The following is a 14236-nucleotide window of genomic DNA, read 5'->3' on the forward strand; positions in this document are numbered from 1 at the left end:
GAATTAGAATTACCACACAACATTCTTAATTAAGTACCCACCATACATATCATTACCACAATTACTAAACATGTGGAAGCACCAGTCACTATGACTACATATCTGATTACAAATTATACACACCAAAGAATTGCTTTTTGACTTAGCACAGTTAACCGCAACCTCACTATCTGTTTTTTCGCCACTATAGAGAATCTATCCTCCCTTAGATAACCTGCCATGCCAAAATCAGGTTTAACCATATGATAACGTAACAACTCAGAATTATTCAACACATTCCTCATCTTCTGTAATTCCAATTCTATACATCTCAATATTATGGACAGTATTTGTTCTTTCCATCTATCAGTTTGTTTCTCAATAACCATATCACTGAATCCCAGTCACTCCAGCCAGTTAAAATTCAGCCACCATGAATTACTCTCTGCTTTCAACCACATTCTTTTCCTACTGATTCTGGGTAACCTATCCCTACATAATTCCAATATTCTTACATAATACTTTAGAACTGCTTTTATAAAAAAGATTTTCAACGGTACCCATCCAGTTTCCCATAAAACAGCAACAATTGATGTGTGAAATCTGAGGCCCAACATCTTGAAAAATACCCTATGAATTAGCTCAAAGAGGCTGACATTAGCCAAACCCCAGACCTGAGCATCACAAGACACAACAAATTTAACTGTTGAGTCAAATAACCTGAGATGTGGAGAACTCGGTCATTTACAATCATCAAACCTTTTGCTTGACATAATTCCACTAACTTCAGGCCAATCTTGTTAATACATTTGTCTTCTGAACTCCAGTAAACACTATAATCCAACACTACGTCCCCAGTCCATTTCATTCAAAATTCCAATTCTGCCATTGAAATCACCCATTAAATATCTTTGTTTTGAAAAGAATCAATGTCTCGAGTAACTTATAACATTTAATGTAAATGTCTATTCTAATATAAACAAAAATAAACTTATTGTTTTTCCAATGTACTTCAAATAACCAATCTTCAAAGGGTTGAACCACCACATCTTTCAGTTCTTTGTCAATCATCAATACCACCCTGCCTCTTTTTCACTCTTTATCAAATATACTAGTAGCATTAATCTTATAAGGATTGCATGTGTTACTTACATCTGTCGGTGGCTTTCTTGAATCCAATTCACCTAACCAGGTTTCCATACAACATGATATATGAAATTTTTTCACAATATTCCAATACTCCATTTCATATACCTGCTTCCATCCATTTATGTTCCAATTAAGAACTTTTAGTGTATCATGCTTTTACACTTCAAAAAGGGTCACTAACACAATCATCCTCATCTTTATTCCTGCCAACCATGTGAGAGTTTTCACTTACCACCAATTTATCGCCTTTGAAATATGCAATTTTTCCCTCTTTTCTGGCCTGTCTTAAATTCTCCAACTGTTCTTTTCTCTTCTCCCTACATTCAACAGAAAGATCCTCCCTTATGCACACCATCTTCCTCCAATCAGACACATCCCGTTTAGTACAATTACTCTTCTAATTTTTCAGTATTTCTCTTTTCGCTTCCAAAGAAATGCAGGTAACCAAACCGTTGTATTATTTCTGGTATTTTTTGTGAGTCTAACACAGTCAAGAAGGACACTCGATAAATCAGTGACTTCACTAATTAGCTTTGATACTGTATCTAATAGATTTTTCCTTTCATTCATCACCACATTAAATAACATCAAATTTCTTTTCCTTAAATTATTTTCAAGTGTATTGACTCTTTTGGATAGACCAGTAATAATCTGCCTATTGTTACAGTCAATTCCACAGTCATGGACAGACTCTAATTTATTAATTCTCTCTGTCAATATATTAATCTTATCATTCATTTCCACAAAATTGCCTGTTACTAAACACAATTCCGTCTTTATTTTTAATTCTATAGCATCATTCATTTCACTCAGCTCTTATCTCTTCTAAAAATAATTCTTGATCCAAATTCTTTCTACAGCCACTCACTTTAACAGCACTTCCAGTGGAGTTGGATAACAAACAGTGGTGTTCTTGATAACATAACGCTCTTCTTAAAAGTGACTTCTTTTTCTTTGGCACTATCCTGACTTACATACTCTTTTGATTTCACAAACTTATCCATAATAAAGACCAATTTCCAAAACTTAGCCACAACAAGTGCAACTCCACAACAAAACACGCCAACAGCCGCAGCGACAGCAGAGCCCCTTGTAGACAATATTTTGTAATAGTATATATTTTTACTGAGTTTTAAAACTAAACTTTGTCAAAACGTTAATTCAAAATTCTTTATAACTCTTGTAAAGAAAATTTCAATGCTTTTTGTTTCTTACCATGTTGTAAACATTTTAATTTTAAAAAAATATATGTGGTTTGATTAACAAATTAATAAAAACAATGATGATAATCTGTTATGTTTAACCTATTCCTATCATTAAAATAGTCTTCAAAAACTTTTCTAAGTTTGAAAATATATGGAAATATTCAGTTAAATAATTTTTAATGTTTTTCTTTTAACACCTAACTGAATATAGAAGTACACAATTGTATACATTTAAATTATCAATTTCTATGCAGTAGAGTCCTGCAAAATCAACTTAATGTGAACCAAGAAGGTGACAAGTTACAAAAATGATGAGTTTTGTGGCATAGCAATGATTCTAGTCTAAATAATGGAATTTTCATAAAGGTATTATATGTGCAAATTCACATATACCAAATTGTAACTATTTCTATTTGTAGTTAAATTTTAATTATGAACAGAAACTATTGGCTATTCAGTGGCTTCTTATGCGTTAGTGATATTTGCATCATGGCATTTGGCAACGAATCTTAGAAAAAGTATTATATTCTTTGTTAACATGCAGAAATGACACTATTGTAAAGTGTCATTAGTGAAGAATGAGAACTCATTGTGAACTCACTAAAATAATCCTGGTGTTATATTATATAGATAGAAATTAAATTATGTTTTTTTTTTTTTTAATACCACAATGAATTTTATGGAATATCATGTTATCAAGAGTCATGTTTCTGAGACTCTATTAATACACTTAACACAGAATTATTATATTTTTATTTATAAGGACTAATACATAGATTTTATCATATAAATTTTTTTTATCTCTTGGATATTGCTAATTTTTATTACTTTAAGAATATATTAGAAAAATTAAGTATTAATTAGGTTTACTTTACAAAATAAAAATAGATTAAAGATTTATGGAAAGATGGTGCACTTACTATGAAGACAAGATGTTGGGCCCAAGGCATGGATGGGTGGCGTCCCCTTCATAATATTCCACAATTGAAATGGTGTTTAATGGCAACAGGAACTGCATTAATGAATGAAAGTGAATTAGCTAATCATATTCTCAAAATGTTAATCAGTATTTGTGAATATTTCCCTAGCCGGTAAGATAAATTACTCTGTAATTTAAAAGATCCTTATCTTGCATATAAATCTATTATAGTAAATATAATAAAGTTATTTATATAATCATTAAATTTATCTCAAGATAATGACATTGACTGTAGTACCAAATTAGATAATATTTTAATTGAATTGTAGCATTAAAATGGTCATAAAATTCAGACTGATTGATATTGATGAATTTTGTTGTTTTATATTTATATATATGGTAACTCCAAAATTTGACTAACAAATAAAATGTTTTTAATAGAGTAAAAATATTTACTGTGTTGTAAATGTTGTTTTACTCGTTAAAGTAGTTTTAATTAATTTGTAAGTCAGTTTGACATTAAGATGAAAAAAATTATATAAATCATTTTCTAGAGATATGGATGGTGCTATTGTAAGACCTTTACCAAGAGTTAAACGTTTATTATCTGATGCAACATGTCTTCCACATATAGTACAGGTAATGCTATATACTTATATATATTAAATTATTAATTGAAAATTCAAAGTTGTATAAATATTAATATATTTATTATATATTTAACATTTTGTAGCTTCTGTTGACTTTTGATCCTATTTTAGTTGAAAAAGTGGCAGTCTTGTTACATTTGATAATGCAGGATAATCCTAGTATGCCTCGTTTATATCTTACGGGATTTTTTTATTTTATATTAATGTATACTGGATCAAATGTTTTATCGATTGGAAAACTTTTAAAAATGACTCATGCCTGTCAGTCATTTCGGTCAGAAGAGGTTAGTCGTACTTTTTATTTATTATAGTTATTACAAAACAATTCATAATTTTTCTCAATATAATTGGTAACTGTAAAATTATTTTTATGTACAGACACAATCTTCAAGTATAATGCTTCAAAGTGTTCTTGGACAACTTTTACCTGAAGCAATGGTTTGTTACTTAGAAAATCATGGACCAGATAAATTTGCTCAAATATTTTTGGGTGAATTTGATACTCCAGAAGCAATTTGGAATAATGAAATGAGGTCTATTAATTACATATATTTTATAGAAACATAACCAAACAATTCCCTTAAATAATCGGGCTATAACTCTGCTAATTTAATAATTAATATTAATTAATTTGTATTAATCATTAAATTAGAAGAGTTATACCCCGATTATTTAAGGGCTATTGTTTGGTGATGTTTCTAAATACATATCGGGTTTTGCAATGTTTGATATACATATATCTTGTTTTACAATGATAAAAACTTATTTTTAACTTTATATCTTAATGTTTTTAGGAGAATGATGATAGAGAAAATTGCAACACACATTGCTGAATTCACACCACGATTAAAATCAAACACTAGAGCCCTATATCAGTATTGCCCTATACCAATAATACAATATCCACAACTTGAAAATGAACTCTTCTGTAATATTTATTATCTTCGGCATCTCTGTGATACAAATCGATTTCCTAATTGGCCTATTTTGGATCCTGTAAGTGTCAAGAGATTTATTACAATTTTTGTGTGATAAATTTTTATAAATATTTTGTTAATCTCATTTTTTATTATTGTCATTATTATTTAGATCAAATTATTAAAAGATGTCTTAGATGCATGGAAACAAGAAGTAGAAAAGAAACCCCCATCACTCTCAATAGATGATGCCTATGAAACATTAGGTTTAGAACGTGGTCAAATGTAAATATACATATATATTCGATTAAATTATTAATACATTACAATACTGTAAATAAAATTATTTTACATATTTAACATTTTAATATTTGTTTTTTAGTTATGAAGAAAGTGTAATAAGAAAATCTTACTTTAGACTTGCTCAAAAATATCATCCAGATAAAAATCCAGACGGAAGGGTAAATCAACTGTTTTGTTTATTGGAAAAGAAAGCACTATGAAATAAATTTAATTTTTGTTAACTTTCAGGAAATCTTTGAAAAAGTAAACAAAGCATATGAATTTCTATGTAGCAAATCTTCCAAACAGTGTGAAGGTCCTGATCCACAAAACATTGTCCTAATTTTAAAAACTCAAACAATACTTTTTAGTCAATATCAAGAAGGTAAATTAAATTAAAAATTTCTAGTTTTAATGTTTTCTTATTTGATATATTTATCTTCCTTGAAATATTTACAGAACTTCATCCCTATAAGTATGCTGGATATCCAATGTTGATTAAAACAATTCAGATGGAAACTGGAGATGAACAGCTATTTTCTAAATTGACACCATTATTAGCTGCTGCTGCAGAAACTGCATACCACACAGTAAATTGTTCAGCTTTGAATGCCGAAGAACTTAGACGAGAAGGAGGATTAGAAGTATTTATTTATCAATATAGGTTATTTTAAAATTAAATTAGTTTACAGTGATTTTTATTTTACAGGTATTAAAAGAAGCATTTTCCAGATGTGTTGGAGTTCTTAGTCATTCATCAAAAATGGACGATTTTCCAGTTCAAGTGTGTGTTCATATTGCACATTGTTTTACAGTAGCAGCTCAGTTCTTAGCTTGTAGAGAAAGAATGATAGAAATGCCTGAGATGATAAAAGATATATGTCGTATTCTTTATTTTAAAGTAAGAGTTATCATATAGAATAATATTTTGTTTTATTGATTTAAAAAAAAATTATTATTTGTTTTATTAGCAAGTTCCTAAACTTTGTGCTGTGATTGTTGAATGTATCAGTTCACTTGCAGTTGATGAAATACTTCAGATGCATCTATTTCAAGCAGGTGTTTTATACCATCTTTTGCAATTTTTCTTCAATTATGATTATACATTAGAAGAAGGAGGAGTTGAAAGAAACGAGGAAACTAATCAGCAAGTTAATAAAATTTTAAAATTAATTTTTGGACTAAATTTAAAAGGAAAATTAATATATGTTTTTTCTTTTAATCAAGGAAATTGCTAATCAGTTAGCAAGACTGAGTGTTGTAGCATGCAGTCGGTTGGATGGTTATGCTGGAAAAGGTCTAACACCTGAAAATTTTCCTATTCATAGAGCATTGAATGCAATGCTAACTCCGTATCTTGCTAAGCAATTAAGTTCACTTCCAGCTTCTGAGGTTTGAATTTAATAATGATAATTTCTGGATAGATATATACTTACCTAACTTTCTAAAAGGCAATGGTATTGAGAGGCCAGGGATTACAGGCTGTTACTGTTAATAAAGCTTAGTTCACACTGAGTGTAATTTGCTGGTGAAAGCGAATAACATGTCAGACATGACATCATTTTCGGCGAATTTTATTATTTCACGAATTTCTTTGAAGTTCAGAACTGTTGAGCTTTTTCATTAGTGAAAAAATTTTACCACTAATCATCTTCCCATTCATTGTCATGAGGTTTTTGTTGTTTTCAAGATGGCTACAGAAACTTTCTCACGCAATAGAGTAAATGTTGTAATTACGTATTTTTAATATTCTTCTCACCCAGTATCATTTTCTTTTTGGTGTATCTTTTTTTCTCAATAAATAAACAAATGTGGTTAACAACAGAATATCTGAAGTGGCCATTTTGTTTTTCAAGATGATATTTTCTCTCGCAAGTGATTGGCTCCTTAAAATGCACAATCACTTTTTGCCTTTGGTTGTATAAGTCAATTTCACTAAGCAAATAAAACTCACTTTTTGCTTTTCTCATTTGCTTTTGCTATTCACTCAGTGTGAACTAAGTTTAACAATTTTCAATATGGTAATACATACAAACCTGATCATGTAGTTTAAAACAAAACTGTTTTTTCCTTAATTTCAAACACTTATTAGTTTTACATAGATTCTTCTATGTAAAACTAATAAGTATCTCCTATAATAAGAATATCCTATTTAATTGTAATTCCCAAATTTTGTTATTAATATAGTTGAAAATAATCAGATTTATGTTGCATAAACATACAGCATATATTAAGGTCTTATATCTGATATCTAGAGTTAGTAAAATAGCTGTTATATCAAATTTGAACTTAAAATATATAAAATCTGTGTGTCGCAAATTTTTTAAAATAGTATAATGAAAGTATTTGTCTAATTGCTTTTTTAGAAATTGTTATTTATATACACAGAATTTTATCAGAGATGATGATAATTACTTAATTCCATCAGATATTTTAAGTTAACTATTTAAAAGTTTTTAAAAGTTAGAATAATATGTTTTTAATTTAATAAAAATTTGCTTCTTATCTTTCTTTTAAATTTTAATGGTTATTAAGCTTCTGTATTGGCTTCTAATATGAAGACTTATCATATCTTTTTGGGAAATATTTTTGCTTAGACTTTTTTAAAATAAAATTTAAAAAAATGAAAAATGAAGGTGTAATAAAAATAATAAAAGAACCTGTAACCCAAAAAGCATCTACATTAAACTGAAAAAGGACATAACTGTCCAAAATGAATATTCAATAAATTAGAACAGCCATAAAAAAACGTCCCTTGATGTCTTATCATACCTTTTTGAGAAATGTTTTGACTAAGTCCTCAGATTAGAAGTGGCTATATAAGCTTAATAATCATTAAAATAATAAATTTTTTTATTTATGCTGCTTTAAAATTGAAACTTTGATACTTAAACCTGTAAAAAAAAAATTACAAATATTAACAATTTCAATTCTTAGGTTTTAAAGCTCTTAAATAGTAATACAGAAAATCCATATTTGATTTGGGATAATGCTACAAGAGCAGAATTAATGGAATATTTGAAAAATGAACAAAGAAGCAAAATCAGATCAGTAAGTATTTCTTATATTAATTACTGTATTTGTTTTTAAATATTATTTAATAAAAATTTTCTGTTTGTGGTTTAGGGTGAATGTGATCCTTCTTTTGGAGCCGATTTTGTTTTTACCGTACATTCCTCTGAGTTAATTATTGGAGAAATATTTGTTAGGATATACAATGAACAGTCAACTTACCCTCTACAAGTAAGTGTGGATATTTAATAAAACTTAATTATTTCAATAAAAATATAATTTACATTTTATATTGATAGGATCCAAATCGCTTCACTTTGGATTTATTAGATTATCTTGGGTCACAAGCACAATACCTTCATTCACTTATGGCTTTAACAGCAGCAAAAGTAGGTGTAAATAAAAATGTTGAAAGATTAAGAAATGTTGAAATGGCATTAGAAGCATTAAAAAATGTCATACGTAATAATCCAGGTATTGAATATATATAAAAGACTATAAATTTAGAGTCTAATTTTTAAATATTAAGATTTTATTTCTTTATTTAGGTGTGGAAGTCCAGTGTATTGGTCATTTCAAATTGCTGTTTAGCCTTCTTCGTTTAGATGGTTGTTCTAAAGTTCAAGCTCATGCAATTGATGTAATTTTTAGAATTTGTTTTTATTTTTATTATTATTACTAATTTAAAATTGAAATAATAACTATTTGACATTTAGGTAATTGCGGGAGTCACTGGTAATCAAGAGTGTGTAAATGATATTGCTGCATCAGAAGTCTTAGTTTATCTTCTCCTTATTTTGCACTCTTTTGCTAATTCAGCTAGTATGTATTCTGTGATTTAATTGACTTTTTAAAATATATATATAACTTTTAAACTTTCAATAATGAAAATCGATACAAAAAATTTTGTCACAGGTCAAATAACTGTATTGGAAACAATGTTACCTCTCATGTCAAATAATAGATTAGTTAAAGAATCAATGTACAAAGGTAAATTGTGATTTATAAATACTGTAATTTTTATCTGGGAAATTTAAAAAAAATTTTTTATAGGTGCTGTGATATATTTGTTAAATTTATTCTGCAATTCACCAAATCCTAATGTTCGAGAACATACTGCTGAGTTGTTAGCAAAAATGACAACAGATAAATTAATAGGTCCAAAAATTAGAATAATTTTAGGAAAATTTCTTCCCCAGTTATTTTTAGATGCCATGAAAGATTCTTCTCAAGCTGCTGTACATATGTTTGAAGGTATAATAAGTAAAAAATAAAAATGATGATTTATTGATTCGGTTCTGAAAATATTTTAAAATACATAGGCACACAGGAAAATCCAGAATTAATTTGGAATGAAGAAACAAGGGAAAGAGTGTGCAATATTGTGAAAAGAATGGCTGATGAGTAAGCTATTAACTTTAACTTAAGTTTTCTACTTATCTATTATATACTTAAAGAATACTCTATTGCAGACATTACAGAATGCAAAAAGATAATCCATCAGCAACTTGGAAGGTTGTTGTTTTTCTTTCTATGTATTAAGCAGATTTTATATGTGGATTATAACAGGCATTTTATCTTATACAGCTGCCAGATGATTTTTCTTTAGAATTACCAAAAGAGCAAGGGGAGATTATACTAGCTGGAGTTTATTTAAGATTATTTATTCAAAATCCAGGTTGGGTCTTGAGAAGACCAAAAGAATTTCTGATAGAACTATTGAACAAAGCACATGAATTAATGTCTAAAACAGGTCTTAATGTAAGTAACATTCTTTGTACATTTTCAGAAAAAAAAATTGAAATTAAAATAAAATCTAATTTAATTTTTTACATTAAGCTGTTTCTAAATAACAGCTTTCATATAATTTTGTACTTGTTTAAGATTTTATTATATTTTATTGTTTTCATGTTATGTAAAATAAATTCATTAAATTCCACAATAAAAAATGTTAAATTTCTCATATGATAAAGTATTTTAATTACAAAAATTTTATATCCTTGTAGAGTAAAATTGAAATATAGTTCATTAAAAATTAACTATATAAAAGATCTAGCAATGAATTACATAACTTTCTTGGCAAAAAGTATTCAAGAAACACTAACCCCCGTATTCACCAACACGAGTTAGAGTTAGAGTTAAAAGATAACCAATGAGCGTTCACGTACTAAAAGTAAAGCAAACGGTGATTGGTTAACTCAAGATTTAACTCTAACTCATGTTGGTGAATACCGGGGTAAGAGACACTAGCACAAAGTTAAAATTGTGTATGGTGCCATCTGTTATGAGATTCTATAAAAAAATAACTTTGCCTTTTTATAATAATTAATAATATCTCTAACTTGAAAAGTGAAGACTTGAGTTTTTTAAAAATTTGTAAATACCAATAACAATTAAAATTTTAAGTCCAATCCCATTTTGGTAGTTTATGGAAAGTTCTTAAACAGGAATCTGATAAAATTACTACGTGATGTCAGAAAGGTGTATTCCCCATGGATAGTTTGATGATATATGATTGCCAATGCTGGGAATATCACATTGAGCAAATGAAATACATATGATTCTGTAATTCACCAGCTTAAAAGTATTCAGTTCAGTGAACACCCTGTATAATACATCTCACATCATATAAGCATTTTTAGGTCACACTTTAGAATAGGAAAGGATTAGAATATTAAATATGATTCCTCATAGAGAAGTTTAACACATTAATACTGTTTCAATTTTTGAAAATCATTGTGCTTGAAAGAAGAGAAGGAAGGACCATACATTTTGAAAGAGGCCTTCCTAGATCTTTGGTTTTATTTGCCTTTGTAGGGATGGCTTTTGACTATAGCAAAGTGTAGTGATGATATGCAGCAGAGGGAAAAAAGTTGTTCTACTGCTATGCAAAATAGATAAGATGATTAACTAATTAAAATATTTTAAGTTGTATTATTTAGAAAATCTTGGTTACAAAATTTATTGAAATTTTTTATGATATATACAGTAGAGCGTCGGTAATTGGAACGTCGGTAATTGAAATGGCCGGAAATTGGAACGATTTTCAGTCGGACTGTGTCGTGCCGAATCGAACGTTTTTGATACTAAATTTACTTCTAAAGTATAATTTTCATGTTTTTTATATTCTTCAATATATTTATTTTGTTTGTACAAAATAAAGAAATAATTTTTAACGATACGATAGCCTCGATTATTATTATAAAAATTTTCGTTAGGCTTAAAATCGACGAAAATTCAACACGAAGCGACACGCAACGGAGAAAAATTCAACACGAAGCGATACGCAACGGAGAAAAATTTGAACATCGGACAGGTTAATATATTTTTTCGTACAAAGTCGGAAATTGGAACAACCCCAGTCCCCAATTGACGCCAATTTTCGACGCTCTACTGTATTTCAGATTTATGAATGATTAGAAAAAAATAAAGTTCAGTTCATGAAATCATGTCTGTCTGAAATCTACTGAATTGGGATTTGTTAAATTAAGGAAATATTGCATTAATTTCCTGAAATATACAGATACATTATCATTTATAAATATTTTGATATTCCAAAATAAATTGTTAGAAGAGTTTGATACTATACATTAGTCAGATTTTTCTAATAATTGAAAAATGTAATATCCAGGTAGTAATCAAGTAAAATTTAGTGAATTATTTTGCATTAATAAATTTATTATAGTTGTTGTTAATTTATTAATAGTTACATAATTTTATATGTAATAATTTTGAACTGAATAAGAAATTTTGACATTTTATATACAATAGTGTACATGCATATCACTTAAAATTTCAGAATTGATTGCTGAACAGTTCTTTGAGTATTTTCATCTAATTTAATAGGATTGCAATGATAAATTTATTATTAAAATTTTTAAATTTGAAAACTTATACCATATATTTTTATAGCTTTTACTCAATTATTGTTTATCAAAATTGCATTCCATTTATTTTATAAATTTTTAGAATACAATTTGGATTAATAATGAAGAGAATAAAATTCTTGGGGTGCAATTTGAAAAAATTGCAACCTATAAATTCTCACCGTTGTCTGCCTGTCCTTCCTTAATCTCAAGGACGGCGTAAGATGAAAGTCGAGACCAGATACAGAAAGCTTAGGGGCAGGAGACTTTAATTAACTGTGTACAAACTTCCGGTTATAACCAGAAGTCACGTTACTTCAATTAAAAAATTTTCCCCTAAACGGGGTTAGATAAATGACTGTCGTGACTATTGCTAACAGGAAAAGTGTGATGTACAGGGGCAAGACACTACTAAAATCGAGGCTTATATTTTAAATTAAATAAATTTAAATATGATTGTCACAATGCTGGACTGCAATTTTTAATGTCACAATAACTAATTGCTCATTCATATTACTTTTAATTCCATTTTGTTGATAATTTCGTGAATTTTTAAACGGATAATTATGTAATATATTTATAGGGAGAAATGTTAGAAACCATAATTCAAGCATTAGTAAGTTTTCTTCAAGCTCAACCTGCTTTACTCGATCACATTCCAGCTATGGGTCACATCCCTCGACTTATGAAAGTAATGGGAAATGGTCAGGAAGGCACAGCTAGATCCTGCATTCTTATACTCCATCAATTAGTGAACAATGAGGTATTACTTATAATTAAACATTTGAAAATTTCATAAATCTATAAAAGCTCTTGTAGTTAAAAAAAGTATCATTTAAACCAAATTAGGGATGTATAAAATCACTTGCACAAGTGGAATGTATACCTCCTCTAATTAAAGCTATGCAGCTTCGTCAGGATATGGTAGGAATTGCCTGTGAGGTACTCAATAAAATGTTTATGCAGAAAAATGAAGAATTAACACAACAGGTAACATATTTTAATTCATTTGTTTTAAATAATAAATGTGATTATCTAATTTAAAAATAATTACCAGGCTATAGAAGCAAAACTTGTTCCTTATTTATTACAATTGCTTGAAGGAAAATTAGAAGCTGTATCAAATCCATCTGCTACCAGAGCTCAAATTGTCCAAGCTTTAAAATCTTTAAGTGATTCTCTACATTATGGAGAACAGGTAGAATAAATTTTTTGCTTTTATAATTAATTTTTTATAAAATCAAAAGTAAAATTTTTATTAATCTATTATTAGATCAAAAACATGTTAGATCAGTCTAAAGTGTGGTCTGATTATCGTGAACAAAAGCACGATCTTTTCATTTCCTCCACAAATACTGCAGGATACTTGACTGGTGAGAATTATTTTTTTTATTCTCTTATTTCAGTTTAATTACTTATACATACTTTATACGAAATATTTTAGGAGGCACACCTAACGTTGCTGGTTATTTAACCCAAGATACAACTAGAATTATGCCATCTTCTCCACCACCTTTCAATGCTGATGGTTCAACAACTGATGGTTGAACAACTAGTGTTCCATAGTCATTCCGTTCCAAGTGTAAAATCAAATGGGTCACAGAAGACTTTGCACTACTACCAAGTCTAAGCCTTTGTGACGATCATTGCCATATAATATGTATAAATATTATGAACTTGGATTGATTGTGTTTTAGACAATCATCAAACAAACCTGCAGAAATTTTGTATCATCATAATATGAACAAAAAAATTTGCTATAAATGAAAATATTTCCCACAGAAAAGAGGAAAAACAAAAAGTAAATTTGAATACAAGATTTGCAATTTATTCATTGGATACAAAATCACATTCAATTACTGTTGCGCCCGAAAAAGTTTGTCAAGGACAAGCTTTCATTTCACATCTCATAATGGGAACAAAACCTAAAAGATTAAATAAAATTGTTAATGTCCTTTATTATCTGTTATCAAGTGATGAGTTTATGTTGTAATTTGTACAATACAATATACTAAATAAAAATATTTTGTTGCAACGTTTGTTTTGTAAATAAGTTTCTTTCTTTCATAAAAACATTTACTATATCTCTTATAATTTTATTGCGGAAAGTTTACTATATGTAATTTTTATTATATTAAAACTTTATAATAAACATTTTATAGTAAAGTTTTTATAATTTAGTTTATTATAGTTATAATACTATTAAAAAGGTAAGACACTAAAGTAAGAAAGGACCCCACATAAACCTTATGGAAAA

The 14236-nt window shown here is 28.3% G+C and overlaps 1 protein-coding gene across 1 annotated transcript in view; it reads left to right on the forward strand.

Moving 5' to 3' along the window:
- Positions 1-14014, forward strand: part of Rme-8 (receptor mediated endocytosis 8) — an 85494-nt gene extending 71480 nt beyond the window's left edge. Inside the window, exons 27-53 of the mRNA XM_067276647.1 lie at positions 3222-3424; positions 3807-3891; positions 3986-4186; positions 4281-4435; positions 4697-4898; positions 4992-5104; positions 5202-5280; positions 5351-5486; positions 5561-5745; positions 5811-6002; positions 6073-6252; positions 6329-6493; positions 8039-8152; positions 8228-8344; positions 8413-8587; positions 8662-8753; positions 8830-8935; positions 9029-9103; positions 9167-9367; positions 9436-9517; positions 9586-9628; positions 9701-9874; positions 12563-12742; positions 12829-12969; positions 13037-13177; positions 13253-13352; positions 13424-14014. Coding sequence (XP_067132748.1) covers positions 3222-3424; positions 3807-3891; positions 3986-4186; positions 4281-4435; positions 4697-4898; positions 4992-5104; positions 5202-5280; positions 5351-5486; positions 5561-5745; positions 5811-6002; positions 6073-6252; positions 6329-6493; positions 8039-8152; positions 8228-8344; positions 8413-8587; positions 8662-8753; positions 8830-8935; positions 9029-9103; positions 9167-9367; positions 9436-9517; positions 9586-9628; positions 9701-9874; positions 12563-12742; positions 12829-12969; positions 13037-13177; positions 13253-13352; positions 13424-13527 — 3741 coding nt within the window. The 3' untranslated portion in view covers positions 13528-14014. The remainder of the gene's footprint in view (positions 1-3221; positions 3425-3806; positions 3892-3985; positions 4187-4280; positions 4436-4696; positions 4899-4991; positions 5105-5201; positions 5281-5350; positions 5487-5560; positions 5746-5810; positions 6003-6072; positions 6253-6328; positions 6494-8038; positions 8153-8227; positions 8345-8412; positions 8588-8661; positions 8754-8829; positions 8936-9028; positions 9104-9166; positions 9368-9435; positions 9518-9585; positions 9629-9700; positions 9875-12562; positions 12743-12828; positions 12970-13036; positions 13178-13252; positions 13353-13423) is intronic.
- The last annotated feature ends 222 nt before the right edge of the window (positions 14015-14236 follow it).

The sequence above is a fragment of the Centruroides vittatus genome, unplaced genomic scaffold, assembly GCF_030686945.1.
Source record: "Centruroides vittatus isolate TY-2023 unplaced genomic scaffold, ASM3068694v2 contig_1159, whole genome shotgun sequence".
Classification (NCBI taxonomy): Eukaryota; Metazoa; Arthropoda; class Arachnida; order Scorpiones; family Buthidae; genus Centruroides; species Centruroides vittatus.